The sequence below is a fragment of the Schistocerca americana genome, chromosome X (assembly GCF_021461395.2).
Source record: "Schistocerca americana isolate TAMUIC-IGC-003095 chromosome X, iqSchAmer2.1, whole genome shotgun sequence".
In the NCBI taxonomy this organism is placed as follows: domain Eukaryota; kingdom Metazoa; phylum Arthropoda; class Insecta; order Orthoptera; family Acrididae; genus Schistocerca; species Schistocerca americana.
Window position 1 is genome coordinate 725658930 of NC_060130.1, and position 16708 is coordinate 725675637.

General features: G+C 37.4%; 1 protein-coding gene across 12 annotated transcripts in view; it reads right to left on the bottom strand.

Moving 5' to 3' along the window:
• LOC124555505 (twitchin) overlaps positions 1-16708 on the bottom strand; it is a 367233-nt gene that overhangs the window by 4386 nt on the left and 346139 nt on the right. For all 12 annotated transcript variants that reach the window (XM_047129451.1, XM_047129441.1, XM_047129452.1 and 9 more), the window contains 3 exons: positions 15119-15241; positions 14497-14694; positions 7513-7626 (listed from right to left, as the gene is read on the bottom strand). In XM_047129451.1, coding sequence (XP_046985407.1) covers positions 7513-7626; positions 14497-14694; positions 15119-15241 — 435 coding nt within the window. The remainder of the gene's footprint in view (positions 1-7512; positions 7627-14496; positions 14695-15118; positions 15242-16708) is intronic.

A 16708-nucleotide genomic window follows, 5' to 3' on the forward strand; every position in this document is an offset into this window, starting at 1 on the left:
AAATCATTCAGATCTATATAAAAGTTGTATGCCACACAAAAATAATGGCTAACAGTAAGTTTATATCAAAGCTGGAAATAAATGCAAAGTAATCTGCAAACTACTACAGCAGGATGGAAATTGTGACAACAAGAGAGTTACTGACCCCCAACAGATTGCAAATCTCTTCAGGCAGAACCATGCGTGCGAGCGCGCGCGCGCGCACACACACACACACACACACACACACACACACACACACAAAAAACTAATATTCAATAATAAGAGAAATAGCTCAAACATTGACCAGAACAAAGCAAAATTCTTGCCCCACATAATCTATTTCTATGAAAAAACCCTAAATGAAACTATTCACATTGCAAAACACCTTCAAAAAAATTTCCTCAGGAATTGATGGTATTCCAGATTTCCTCATAAAGGAATGTATTATAAATAATGGAACATGCCTTGCTGATGTAATCAACTTATCCTTTTTGACAGGAACTTTTCCTGATTATCTTAAAATTGCCAAAGTGATCCCTATTCATAAAAAAGTGACAAAGCAAGTTTGGAAAACTACAGACCAGTCTCTTTATTATCAAGTATAGAGAATCATGTATAGACAAGAACTAACTCCTCATTTATGCCCAGCATGGCTCCTAGTAAAGTAAATTTACAGCTAGTCCAATCTATATTTTTCTTGAACCTAACCAAAGCTTTTGACATCTTGAATAACAATATTCTGTGGGAAAAGCTCCAAACTACAGCATTAGAGGTGCTGCATTAAAATGGTTCTCCTCATACTTAACGAATCAGAAACAGAAAGTAGTAATAACACATGATCCACATGATAACACTAGAACATATTTTTTTCAGATGCAGGAAAAATAAAAAGTGGAGTCCCTCAACAATCCATTCTTGGACCTTCCAGTTTCATTTTGCACATGGATGACCCAACCCAGATCTAAGCATTGATTCACAAATAAATACATTCTTTTCAGATGAAGACCAGCTAAATGACTGGTTCTATACCCAAACCAACTTTTATAAACTTCTGTTTAAAGGGAAAAGTCTCCGTGATAAACAACTCCAGTGCAATTACACCCTCAGTGGAAACAAAATTTTTAGACATATGGCTTCGACGTGATTTTAAATGAAAGATACACGTAACAAAAGCGAATGCAGCACTGAAGAAAGTATGCTACAGCCTACATTTACTTGCCCACAAAGCAGACTTTCACACTGTTCGAATTGCACACTTTGCCCAGTTCTACAGCATTCTTCAAAAGTCTTTGATCCTCTTACTTCCCTGCTTTATTATTCTAGAAACATGTAAATATGTAAGAAAGAATTTAAAAGAGATAATTAAAAACTTTAATATACATGAACGTAATACCAGGCAACTATGATAAACTCCATGTCCATTCGGTAAGGACATCAGCCTTTAAAACCTCCATTACAAATAGTGCTATACAAATGTAAGAGAATTTTTCACATGAAATAAAAGTTATTTACTCATTTTCACTGTTTTATAAATCCCTAAGGCAATTCGTATTATATCATGGCTTCTACTCAGTCACAGAATTTTTAGACCATGTGAAGTATGTCTGACTTGAATCAAGAATGTTCAAAAACTGCTGCTGCTCCTAGAGCAAGACCGAATAGAATTAGTTTATTGTACTATTATTACAGTACATTTTGGTGTTATATGTAACGCACGTGCACAGGTGTGTGTGTGTGTGTGTGTGTGTGTGTGTGTGTGTGTGTGTGTGTGTGCGCGCGTGTGTGTGTGGACACGGAATGCATGTGCACACCAGTGTGTGTGCTTGTGCGCAAATGACATCCCACAATCTGTAGAGATTTTCTAGATGAATGAAGGATTTATATTGATTAAAGTAATAACTGCAAACTGAATCTAAAACTGAATTACCATTTCAGTTAATAATTGGTCTTGAAAAGCCAATAACAACCATCTCTGCCTCAAGAAATCCAGGGTGAGATTGATTTTGTAACAATGTCATATAGTAGAATTTGGAACTTACATACACATGTTCAACTTGGAGAATATTGTTTTGATTAATATTTGAAAAATCTATGTTGAAAACAATTTATCACAAATATAAGGTAAGACTGCACCCTTACAAGGAATACACAGTGGCCACAAAGCCTGTATAAATTTGTTGATATATGTAGTAGGCAGAATGGCATGTCTGAATTGTAAGGAAAAATACCACTGCCAACCTCAGCAACCTTTGTATCATGAAGGAAATCCCCAAATCTATTAACCCAATATTTGGCCAAAATAATGGTTATTTAACAACTTACAGCATGCTTTCAGAATATACATTTAGAAGACAACGAAGACATTGAATTCCGTAACATATGTTATTTACATAACATGAGAATGGTGCATAATGTGAAACATGTGCCTTTCTCTCATGAAGTATTTTTGATTGTATGAGATCTCCTCATTTTTCTTAAAGATAAACTGATAAGTAAAAAGCTATGTGTGCATTAGTTTTGTAATGATTTCCATTCATCAACCTCACAGAAGAGTCACATAATAAACATGTGCATTAGTTTTGTAATGATTTCCATTCATCAACCTCACAGAAGAGTCACATAATAATGCTTTTATTTTACTTGAAATATTAATGAACTACACAGAGGAATCCACTTTATAGCAGTACACTTTCTTTTGATTTTAATGCTGATGGTCAAAGCTGCTTAGTGTTAGTATTAGGAACTTTACTGCAAGAATTTGAAGTACAATATGATTTTGTGGTTATATGACTTTTCTTTTCAAAGTCAGTAGTCATCAGTAGTCTTTTGTGGATGTGTTGTTGGCAAATATGCAGCAAAGAAATGTCAAGTGCCATTTTGGTGTTGGCAATTAGGTTTTTTACCAGAGTGTTCCTGAATTGAGATTCCACACTAAATTTAATAACTTTGCTTAGTACTTTACCCTCAGCCTGAGAAAATAAGATGTTAGTCAGGTTTTCTACACAATGCAGTTATGCTGCTAAGTTCACTAAAATGCAGCTGCTTTGATTTTTGGCCACTGACCACACTTCGTGTGTTTTCACTTCAACAGTTACACTAATGCACCTTAATGTGTTATGTACACTGGCACAATGACAAAACCCGCATATGGGTTATTTTTTTCCTGTTTGATATGTGGACTTCAATCCTAAGATAGTTGATTCTGTACCTGATACAGTTGTTCAGAGCTCTTAGGAGGGATACCATCATATGTTGCTTCCTCCACATTGATGTATGGAATATAAAATGCTGTTGTTGTTGTTGTGGTCTTCTGTCCAGAGACTGGTTTGATGCAGCTCTCCATGCTACTCTATCCTGTGCAAGGTTCTTCATCTCCCAGTACCTACTGCAACCTACATCCTTCTGAATCTGTTTAGTTTATTCATCTCTTGGTCTCCTTCTACAATTTTTACCCTCCACACTGCCCTCCAATACTAAATTGGTGATCCCTTGATGCCTCAGAATATGCCCTACCAACTGATCCCTTCGTCTAGTCAAGTTGTGCCACAAATTTCTCTTCTCTCCAATTCTATTCAATACCTCCTCATTAGTTACGTGATCTACCCATCTAATCTTCGGCATTGTTCTGTAGCTTCTATTCTCTTCTCTACCAAACTATTTATTGTCCATGTTTCACTTCCATACACGGCTACACTCCATACAAATACTTTCTGAAACGACTTCCTGGCACTTAAATCTATGCTTGATGTTAATAAATTTCTCTTCTTCAGAAACGTTTTCCTTGCCAGTGCCAGTCTACATTTTATATCCTCCCTATTTCAACCATCGTCAGTTATTTTGCTCCCCAAATAGCAAAACTCGTTTACTACTTTAAGCATCTCATTTCCTAATCTAATTCCTGCAGCATCACCTGATTTAATTCGACTACATTCCATTATCCTCGTTTTGTTTTTGTTGATGTTCATCTTATATCTTCCTTTCAAGACACTGTGCATTCTGTTCAGCTGATCTTCCAGGTCCTTTGCTGTCTCTGACAGAATTACAATGTCATCAGTGAACCTCAAAGTTTTTATTTTGTCTCCATGGATTTTAATTCCAACTCTGAATTTTTCTTTTGTTTCCTTTACTGCTTGCTCAATATACAGACTGAATAACATTGGGGAGAGGCTACAACCCTGTCTCACTCCCTTCTCAACCACTGCTTCCCTTTCATGTCCCTCGACTCTTATAACTGCCATCTGGTTTCTGTACAAATTGTAAATAGCCTTTTGCTCCCTGTATTTTACCCCTGCCACCTTCAGAATTTGAAGGAGAGTGTTCCAGTCAACGTTGTCAAAAGCTTTCTCTAAGTCTACAAATTCTAGAAATGTGGGTTTGCCTTTCCTTAATCTATTTTCTAAGATAAGTCGTAGGGTCAGTATTGCCTCATGTGTTCCAACATTTCTACGAAATCCAAACTGATCTTCCCCACGGTCGGCTTCTACCAGTTTTTCCATTCGTCTGTAAAGAATTCGTGTTAGTATTTTGCAGCCGTGGCTTATTAAACTGATAATTCGATAATTTTCACATCTGTCAACACCTCCGGCCGTGGTGGCCAAGCGGTTAAAGGCGCTACAGTCTGGAACCGCACGGCCACTACGGTCACAGGTTCGAATCCTGCCTCGGGCATGGATGTGTATGATGTCCTTAGGTTAGTTAGGTTTAAGGTTTCTAGGGGACTGATGACCTTACAAATTAAGTCCCATAGTGCTCAGAGCTATTTTTGTCAACACCTGCTTTCTTTGGGATTGGAATTATTATATTCTTCTTGAAGTCTGAGGGTATTTCACCTGTCTCATACATCTTGCTCACCAGATGGTAGAGTTTTGTTAGGCCTGGCTCTTCCAAGGCTGTCAGTAGTTCTAATGGAATGTTGTCTATTCCCGGGGCCTTGTTTCGACTTAGGTCTTTCAGTGCTCTGTCAAACTCTTCATGCAATATCATATCTCCTATTTCATCTTCATCTACATTCTCTTCCATTTCTATAATATTGTCCTCAAGAACATCACCCTTGTATAGACCCTCTATATACTCCTTCCACCTTTCTGCTTTCCCTTCTTTGCTTAGAACTTGGTTTCCATCTGAGCTCTTGATATTCATGCAAGTGGTTCTCTTTTCTCCAAAGGTCTCTTTAATTTTCCTGTAGGCAGTATCTATCATACCCCTAGTGATATGTGTGTCTACATCCTTACATTTGTTCTCTAGCCATCCCTGCTTAGCCATTTTGCATTTCCTGTCGATCTCATTTTTGAGACATTTGTATTCCTTTTTGTCTGCTTCATTTACTGCATTTTTATATTTTCTCCTTTCATCAATTAAATTCAATATCTCTTCTGTTACCCAAGGATTTCTATTAGCCCTCTCCTTTTTACCTACTTGATCCTCTGCTACCTTCACTATTTCATCTCTCAAAGCTACCCATTCTTCTTCTACTGTATTTCTTTCCCCCATTCTTGTCAATCGTTCCCTAATGCTCTCCCTGAAGCTCTCTACAACCTCTGGTTCTTGCAGTTTATCCAGGTTCCATCACCGTAAATTCCCACCTTTTTGCAGTTTCTTCAGTTTTAATCTACAGTTCATAACCAATAGATTGTGATCAGAGTCCACATCTGCCCCTTGAAATGTCTTACAATTTAAAACCTGGCTCCTGAATCTCTGTCTTACCATTATATGATCTACCTGATACCTTCTAGTATCTCCAGGCTTCTTCCATATATACAACCTTCTTTCATGATTCTTGAGCCAAGTGTTAGCTATGATTAAGTTATGCTCTGTGCAAAATTCTAGCAGGTGGCTTCCTCTTTCATTTCTTCCCCCCAGTCCATATTCACCTACTACATTTCCTTCTCTCCCTTTTCCTACTATCAAATTCCAGTCACCCATGACTATTAAATTTTCATCTCCCTTCACTATCTGAATAATTTCTTTTATCTCATCATACATTTCTTCAATCTCTTCGTCATCTGCGGAACTAGTAGGCATATAAACTTGTACTACTGCAGTAGGCGTGGGCTTCGTATCTATCTTGGCCACAATAATGCATTCACTATGCTGTTTGTAGTAGCTTACCCACATTCCTATTTTCCTATTCATTATTAAACCTACTCCAGCATTACCCCTATTTGATTTTGTATTTATAGCCCTGTATTCACCTGACCAGAAGTCTTGTTCCTCCTGCCACCGAACCTCACTAATTCCCACTATATCTAACTTTAACCTATCCATTTACCTTTTTAAATTTTCTAACCTACCTGCCCAATTAAGGGATCTGACATTCCACAGTCCGATCTGTAGAACGCCAGTTTTCTTTCTCCTGATAACAATGTCCTCCTGAGTAGTCCCCACCCGGAGATCCAAATCGGGGACTATTTTACCTCCGGAATATTTTACCCAAGAGGACGCCATCATCATTTAACCATACAGTAAAGCTGCATGCCCTCGGGAAAAATTACGCCTGTAGTTCCCCTTGCTTTCAGCTGTTCGCAGTACCAGCACAGCAAGGCTGTTTTGGTTAGTGTTACAAGGCCAGATCAGTCGATCATCCAGACTGTTGCCCCTGCAACTACTGAAAAGGCTGTGCCCCTCTTCAGGAACCACACGTTTGTCTGGCCTCTCAACAGATACTCCTCCGTTGCAGTTGCACCTACGGTATGGCTATCTGTATCGCTGAGGCACGCAAGCCTACCCACCAACGGCCAGGTCCATGGTTGATGGGGGGTATAAAATGCTACAAGCATAATAACTTTTATTGTGATGTAGCTTGATAATGCCGAAGGGGGTCAAATCAGCTATTTAATAAATGATGAAATAAAGTGTTTATTTTAACATAAAAACAACCCATGCAAAAAATTACTTTGTTAAAGAAATTCAGTAATCAACAGTCTGTTTACCAGAGCAGGCACAATATCAGAGACAGTTTCAAGCAATGTTACTCAACAAATCACCCGAGTTCCCTTTTCCATATTTACTACACTTACTGAATTCTCTTTGCTCTGAGTACAGTCATTACACTGAAACATTTTACCTCACACTAGGGAGAAGCTGGTTGTAAATAAGTGCTAGCAAAAATTTATTATTAAGAATTCACAATAAATTATGGAATATACAGACAGCTGTGACAATGGATTCTAAATTTATAGAGTGTAACAAGTGTATAAAATTGGTGAAGTGTGCATGTGAAGGAATGAATGCAACAACTCTTGATCTCCATCAAATATGGATCTGTAATTTTTTAATGTCATTTCATCTGATGTACAGATGGGAAGCTGAACACAATGGGATGAAGGAAAGTGATCAAGTATGGTTTAAATTAAAGGAACATGCATCAATAAACACTAATCCACGTGTCACAAGTGCCACTGAAAGGACTCCAGTCTACAAAATCAAAAGACATACTTCAAAAATAATTATATGAAGGGGCAATTATGACAATTAGAATGTGGTATAACTTAGTCTAAAACAAAAATCACTGTGTAAAATGATGAAGTTTACCTTTGACTGGAACTTTCTCTGTCTCACACTCAAACCTCACACTTTCACCTTCTTGCACTGTGGCAGACTGTGGGAATGTTTTGAAAACTGGACTCTTTGGCTCCTCATTAGGAACTGAAACACATGAAATATAACATTGTAAGGGTCACTGTGGCATATTTTTATAATCTGTAAGATTTTGTCTGATCTTGAGAGTGTTCCCTAACAGCAGAATACAACACAGTCTTTTTTTGCATATTTGTGCAACTTAAATTTGTAGCATATTGTAGTTATGAACCTTCCTGCAAGATTAAAATAATCTGTTGACCTGGATCTTTGCCTTTCATGGGCAAATCTTTTCCAATTGACATGCCTGAGGGATTAATTTAAAGTTTCAGATGCCAATAACCATCTCCTTATTTTCCAAATTCCATTGTTACACCATACAACAATAAATATAATGGTAATTATTAGGTCAACTGTTTTAACTAGCACAACATAAACCTTTACTGCATATTTAGCCCTAATTTCATGCTGCAATTCATTTTGTGACAGAATAAAGGTAGAATATGAAAAAAAGTGAAAACAACATCAAAACTGAACTCCAGTCAATAAATGCAGTGCGACAATCCTTATCCATTACATCACAATTATTTTTATCAGAAGTGCCATATTTTGTGTGTATATTGTACTAGATATAGTGTGGAAACAGTAAGAATCATTTAAACAAATATATTGTAAAACGTAAAAGTTTTCTGTTGGTTTTGATGCTCAGAATAAGCTAGTTGACTACTAATTCATACATTTCCTCATTTACTCATTGAAATTGTGAACATTTTCTCTGGAGATTTTATATGACTGACAGATCACAGAGCATAGTGTTAGAGCTCAACACGCTTACAAATAAGAGAGCAATTGATATTTCATTTATGCAGCAGATAAGCTGATTGTAAATGATACCTACTAATCTACTGAACCTGTGGACTTACACAAACATTATGTAAGATACAAATTAAGCCAGTTGTATTAGACAACAATAAAAGGGAATTAATGGACAGAAAACATATGTATTATATTTTATAATTTATCACTTTCTCTGGGAGTCATGTTCTACTTACAGTGCAGACTCCAAGTTCCCAAGACCACCTGAAGTACATTAGATTTTTGATTGCACATTGATGCAGTCAAATGTACTGCGGTCCATTCTATAATTTTCAGAATTGTAGACAACTTACAGTCTATTGGATGGATTTAATATTTAATGCTCCATCAACAGGTTATTAAAGAAACAAAATGAACTGAGTTTTCGAGGGAGGGATAGGATGTAGCTTTGACGGAGAAAGAACCAGAACTTTTTCTGGAATGATTTAAGATTAGGGCTTACTGTGGAGGGACTGATGAGGGACTGGGATTTGATCCTGGCTCCTCCAGAATATGAGTAAACTGTCTTACCATTTTGGAGTATCTCTCTTAATTTGTCAACTTAGTACCCTGTCCTACTAGGGATTTTTCCATAGTGGGTCAAATGGCACATGGTGGACTCAGCCTTGTGAAGCCAACTGAGGAGCAACTCAACTGATTAGCAGATGTTCCAGGGTCAAGAAACCCAACAACAAAAGGTGCTGACCACATGGCCTTCGATACCACATACGATGATGTCACTGGCAGATCATGATATGATGGTAAGTTGGGCCTGTTTAGGGCCAGAATGCCAAATTTAGCCTTTTATTATTTTCCACATACATATTAGTATTCAATGATATATACAGTCATCATTCTCAAAGTACTGTCAGCTGAAATTTATATTAGACTTTTTCCTACGTGGTTTATGGATTTATTTATTTATCAGTCCTTAGACCACTTTATATGATATGATATCAGACATAACAGTTTAAAAACAAGCAAGAAACAGCAGAGTTTTGTGTTTGTGGACTGGTTAGACTTCTAGAGGTATACAAATGCAGAGAGAAGTATTGACACTACTCACAAAATCAGTAAGCACATATATATCATTTGCATCCACATACACAGTTTGTGTTCATGGAGATTTATTCTTTGTATTGTACATAATTATTCCACATACTTTATAGTACTATTTCATGTTTGTCTACTAACAATGGCAATATTTAAATACACACAAAAAGAAAAACACACATAAGAAGTGTGCTAATATAACTGTATGAGGTAAATTTGCACTCTGTCACCAAGTTTTCACTTTAGTCACACACTGATATACTGTAGGGACACATCTTAGTCAAGTAACGTTTTAGTTTTTGTTTAAATGCTGACAATACTTTTACATATACTTTTCTATATATCACATGGGAGTTTATTGTAACAAATACAGTCTGCTCCTGCAGGGTTCTTATCCATTAGTTTCAGTCTTTTACTTGACATATGGAAGCATTCCTGTTTCTAATCATATGCATGTTGGTCTTTATTGAAGGCTATGGTGCAATGTTCCTTTAAGTACAAAATCAGTTTACATATGCACTGTCTGACAAAAAGAAGTGAAGCACCATGAAGATATTGTCAGATGTTAAAATAATTTAGTACATGTACTCATACACGCCATCAATAGGTATGTAAATGATTGAAGTTGCAATGCTATGTGACATGTCCATTGGCCACCAGAGTGCATTAGTGAAGTTCAGATTTACTGCAGTTACTAGGACCGATAAGGTATATAAGAGGCACGAGCAGCATCAGACGCTGAGTGATCACTATCAAGGACATAGATATGCCACATACTCAAGTGAGAGACCATTATCATCACTTGACGGGCCTCACTGTAGGTGTCCATTTGGATGGCTTGTTAAATCATGCAATATCTATATCTACATCTACATCCATACTCCACAAGCCACCTGACGGTGTGTGGTGGAGGGTACTTTGAGTACCTCTATCAGTTCTCCCTTCTATACCAGTCTCGTATTGTTCATGGAAAGAAAGAGTGTCGGTATGCCTCTGTGTGGGCTCTAATCTCTCTGATTTTATCCTCATGGTTTCTTTGTGAGATATATGTAGGAGGGAGCAATATACTGCTTGACTCCTCGGTGAAGGTATGTTCTCAAAACTTCAAAAAAAGCCTATACTGAGCATCTCTCCTGAAGAGTCTTCCACTGGAGTTTATCTATCATCTCTGTAACGCTTTCGCGATTACTAAATGATCCTGTAATGAAGTGTACTGCTCTCCATTGGATCTTCTCTATCAACCCTATCTGGTACTGATCCCACACTGGTGAGCAATATTCAAGCAGTGGGCAAACAAGTGTACTGTAACTTACTTCCTTTGTTTTCGGATTGCATTTTCTTAGGATTCTTCCAATGAATCTCAGTCTGGCATCTGCTTTACCGACGATCAACTTTATATGATCATTCCATTTTAAATCACTCCTAATGCCTACTCCCAGATAATTTATGGACTTCACTGCTTCCAGTTGTTGACCTGCTATATTGTAGCTAAATGATAAAGGATCTTTCTTTTTATGTATTCGCAGCACATTACACTTGTCTACATTGAGATTCAATTGCCATTCCCTGCACCATGCGTCAATTCGTTGCAGATCCTCCTGCATTTCAGTACAATTTTCCATTGTTACAACCTCTCTATATACTACAGCATCATCTGCAAAAAGCCTCAGTGAACTTCCAATGTTATCCAAAAGGTCATTTATGTATATTGTGAACAGAAATGGTCCTACGACACTCCCCTGCGGCACACCTGCAATCATTCTTACTTCGGAAGACTTCTCTCTATTGAGAATGACATGCTGCATTCTGTTATCTAGGATATGCAGATTTCTTAAGCATTTGAATGCGACTGTGGCCAGATATTGGATGCATGGGGACGTGAGGTCAAGCATACTCATCATCAAGGTTCAGGTTGACCACATCTGACCACCACAACTGAGGATTGCCATATTGTGCACCAGGCACATCAAACCTCTTCACATCTGCACCTGCCACCCAATAACAAGAAATGGACTCTCTGCAACACTGATAAGAGATTAGCAGCATCTGGACTAAGGAATTAAGGTTCCAAGTGTGGGCTGCTACTAACACAACACAACCAACTCTGTTTGCAGTAGTTCTGTGACCAGGAAGCATAGACTGCTGATGCATGGTTTTGCACTGTGTTCAGTGATGACTATCATTGGCAGGTGTGGGGGTAACCTGGGTAGAGGTCCCATTCTTTCAATGTTTTGGATAGGCACTTTGGTGTTACTCCTGCTGTCATGATGTTTGGGGGCCACTGGGTATGACTTAAGATCATGGCTACCAGTAATTGATGGAACTGTGACAGCACAATGGTATGGCAGGGACGGCCTGCATCCTCATGAGTTACCTTTTATATGACAATATTGTGATACCATTTTTCAGTAGGACAACACTCATCCACACATCATGAATCTTAATGTACTGTTTGTGCATTGTTGAGGAACTCCCATGACGAACAAGATTGCCAGACCTGTCCCCCAATAGAACACATGTAAAAAGACCAGCTCAGGCATCAACTCCGTCCCAGTGCCAGTATCCAGGATATCGAGGAGCAGTTATAACAGTTGTGGGTCATCTTGCCCCTGGAAAGGATACAATCTCATGGGATAGATAAGGATGGTTCGTTTATTAAGGATGATAATATACAGTCACATCACCTTGTACTTTAATATAATTAGTTAACACACCATCAATCTTAACCCAAATATTAATTATCTCATTAGCATTAACACGTCTTCTGTTTCTAGTATACAATGCAAATGGCTTATCAGTCAGTACAACAGCTGTACCATAATTCCTATCACCCTTAACTCCAATAGAGAAGGTACGATAGGCAACAATGTCTCTGTCATAGTAGGACTCCAATCCTAATAATGGCTTATCACTCCCTCGTACTATAGCAATTGTTAACCATGAATTGCCTGTAACAACCTCTGTTGCAGTACAAGAAAAATTAATCTTAGTTCCAACAAAAGTTATTGGGCCAGTAAGTAGCTCTTCTTGTGCTACATTATTTGGTGTTAAAGTGAATGTGTCGACCGTCTTGTAGACAGGCATTCTTGATCTTCTTGTGTATCTCCTCCTCCTGTACGGCATGGCTGTGTGCTTCGTGCGGCTGCCTCGAGTAGAATGAGCGTGCAGCTGCCTGTATACTGGATGTACGCACTGATAAGAACTGGGCGCGGCAGGAAGTAGCATGCTGATAAACCGCAATGGCAGTGCCGGAAGTTGAGCAATTCTGCGGATCGCGCTTAGTTAAAACTTAGCGCGATCCGCCTGGCGCCTCGTGCAGCGGATAAGTCCCGTTCAAGGTCACCTGCCTAGATGGCGGTGCACACAGCCAAATAAATGCATACTCCAGGCCAGGGGGGGGGGGGGGTGCAACATAATACTGATAAGTGGGCTCATACAGCCAAATTCTTTGTAAATGTGACTTGATTTTGTTATCTCTGAAATAACATCATATACCCTCTCAACCCATGATGTTTCATTTCCTTTTCCCCTCACCTTCTGGTTCTTCAGTTTTTTGTCAGGCAGTGTGTATATAGGTGGAACTGTTAAGATTTCAAGGTCTCTCAGTTTTTTTTCTGCAAAATTATTGTGGCTGTAATTTTACAATATGCCTTACAGCATTCTTCTGGAGCAACCAGTCTTTCTATAAGAGTCTTGGCAGCACAACCCAAAAACAGTCTGCAGTATGACAAGAATGTATATATGAGATCATAGAACATCTTTAGTAATGTGTCTCCATTTACTGTCCTAGACATCTTCCTCATTAGGAAGACATTTGAACTAATTTTTGGATATAATTATTTATGTGGTTTTCCCAAAACAAGTATTTGCCTACTACCACACTGAAGAACTAGTAATGCCTTGTCTCTTATAGGCCTGCCTTCCCAACTTTAAGGCTGATTTTCGGTGTGCACATTTCTGCTGGCATGACTATCATTGTACGTTGTTATTTTTTTTCAGTTATGAACAGATTTTTACTGCTGAACTACTGAGTTGCACTTTCTACAACACTGTTTTTAACAAAGTACTATATAATGTCAGCTACTTTTCCTCTCATATTGTAATGAGAAAGTTTGAAGTTTCTGCAACAGCGTATCATGACATACATAATCGAAAGTTTTGGATAGATCTTGGAACAAACCACAAACTTTCTTTTGGCCATTTAATGCTGTCACTATGTGCCTCATGAAATTTGCAATTGTTGAGTTGGTTGATCTACATGTATGAAATGTTGGGCATTGCTTAGGATGTTAATCCTTTCGATGAAGTGTATCAATTTGTTTTTTATTACCCTCTCCATTACTTTTGACAACACTGAAGTTATAGTGATGGGTCTGTGATTTTCTGGGTTATACTAATTGCCTCCTTTTAAGTATTATGTTTCCATTCTTCGTGCTACTTCTTTTCTATCTGCATTTATGTAAGTCTACACAGCCTTTGCTATATAATGTGAACTTTCAACTCCTTTCTTGAAGTACAGTATTAGATTTCTCTTAATAATCTGTGGTAAGCTCTCTTTTTGTTCCTGAAGACTTCATTATTAGCTGAGTTTTTATTTTTTAAATTTGTTTTGGTACTATTCACACAAAAATTGCAGTTCCTCTCTTGGTCATTTAATGTTTGATATGATCCACTTCTTACCCAGCTTTCTAAGTATATTTTTGCTGTTCTTAGAGCATGCAGTATTTATGTAATAGCATAAAGTTGAACATCTGTCAGTGGATATTGCTACATAACATTACTCCATTCTTGTGATTTAAGCATAACATTTAACCTTTTTAGAGTAGTCTCTTCCAACTGCCTTACTTCTGTGAATGTGACTTCTTTGGGTTCTCAGTTATTCATTATAATGGTCTGAAATTGCAGGTGATATGGCACAACAATTATTTGTGCGAATTGGATAATGATAAATGATTATTCTTTGATTTATAATTATCATACAATATCAGAGAGGTAGTTTTTAAATATTAATTAAAGTACTCATGCACTTACCTAGTACAACAAGTGTACAACTGCTGAATGATTCACCAGCATCATTGAATGCCTCACATGTGTAAGTGCCGGAATCTTCTGGGAATATTTCAGCAATATTAAGTTTGTATATATTTGCTTCATTTGTGTATTCAAAATCTTTACTTGGCTTAATTTCTTTATTATTGTGGAGCCAAATTACATCAAACTTTTTCGCACCTGTAACAACCGAACATGAATTACCAATTTGCTACTAATGTTCTGATAAATAACTCAGATGAAATCAGTACTGAAGTTACTATCAACTCCTCTATGTAGGGTCTCTTTCTCTATCATCTTAAGTATGAAATACAGAATGAGTGTTTAGTTACAAGGAAACAAGAGAATGCTTGCTTTTGTACTGAAACATTCTTAGCACAAATAACTCTTCAATCACTGGAGTCATTCAATGAAATTGTTACCTAACAAAACATGTAGTCAGCACTTTTATTTTACAGTATATATCTCTTTGTAAGGAATTAACTGAGATTGCCTGTGAAACTGAAGTGGGTTAGAGATGTATCAGAAGTACTTTCCACATAATATGTGTTTTTGAGTGCTGTCTGAGTGTGGGTAATATGTTAAACTGTACACAAATACTTACCAATAATCCTGCAGGACAATGTAACTGGCTCTCCATCTTTGACATATGCAGATTCTAAGTGACTCACAATCTTTGGAGCAGAGTCACCACCTTTGCTCTTGGCTCCAGCAGCTGACTCCATTGCTGAAATCATAAAGCAACACCAATTAGCTTCACAATGTACATACGAAACAATGTACTGCAGGTATGTTCTGCATGAAAACATAAAATCTCACAATATGAGATTAATAAATAATTATTTACTACACACAAATATACAAGTGTGTGTGTGTGTGTGTGTGTGTGTGTGTGTGTGTGTGTGTGTGTGTGTGTGTGTGTGTGTGTGACGTTTGTTGTGAATGATGAGACACAATCTAAAATAATAGTAGTATTCATAAACATAGCACTTGGGGCAAAAATACCCTTCACTATCCATAAATTAACCTTCTTCTTACACACGAAGTAGCAAAGTAGACAGCACAAAAATATTTGACCACCTTCCTTGTAAATAAAAGGTACTGGCAGATACTGCAAGTTTTAAAACAAACTGAAATCATTTCTGCTTCATAACTTCTTCTACTTCATAGATGATCTTCTGAATAGATAGTATATGTATGTGTGTGGGTTATAGGTATCAGATTTTGTATATTAAGATAGAAAATACAGGTGTGTAGATGGTCAGCATTAAGTTATGTTTCCACAAATAAAATGTATTTTTATTTGTACACCTCCTGACACATTCCACTTTATAGTGAATTTTATAGTGTATTGACGCTAATATGATCCATGGATCATGCAAAAAGGTAAACAACTCTGTTATTTTTGACACCTTTTCAAATCACAACATACATATATTACAGAAGTAAGCTGGAGTGTCATTTAATGTCTTACAGAGGCATTAGCTGACAAACTGTTATCTTTTAAGCCTCACATTAATTAGTACTAATTTCTGAAGTTGACTGATAACTGAGCTACCATGTGACTTCATTTCTGTAACATGAGACAAAGTGCTAACAAGCTGTGGAAGAAATGTAGTATTCTATGCTATGAAGGCTCATACATTACAAGCAAGAAGTTATGGGAAGATATGATTTTTGAATGAGGGCCCAGTGGCATAACATTCCTCTCTATAACATCGTCAGATGAGAAAGTGCAGCAATTACTTTGAGTTTCTTTCCATTAATTTGAACAAGTGTGTTACTGAAACACTGGAATTGTTCAAAATCAACTACCTTCAACTATTTTTCTGGTAGAATACCTTACTGAAGATCCTCAAGATATCATGAGTAAGAGTAAGGAACAACAGCTCATTGACTCAATGCATATTTAACACACTCCCTGTGGCAGTCTGATCTGTGTTTGGTCAATGCCTGAAGAACATTACCCGCAAACAGGGAAGTACACAGAAGATGCTGTTAACAATATGAGAGTGTTTTTCATGATCAGAGTGTCATCCCCATAATTGAGCTTAAGAAACGAGGAAGGATATGAACATATTTTACAGCATTGTGTTCCGCAAGCAGTAGAGGAATATTCCAGAGATGATAATTGTTTGTATCATCATAACAATGCACCTGTCATAAAGCAGCATCTGCAAAACAATGGTTTTTG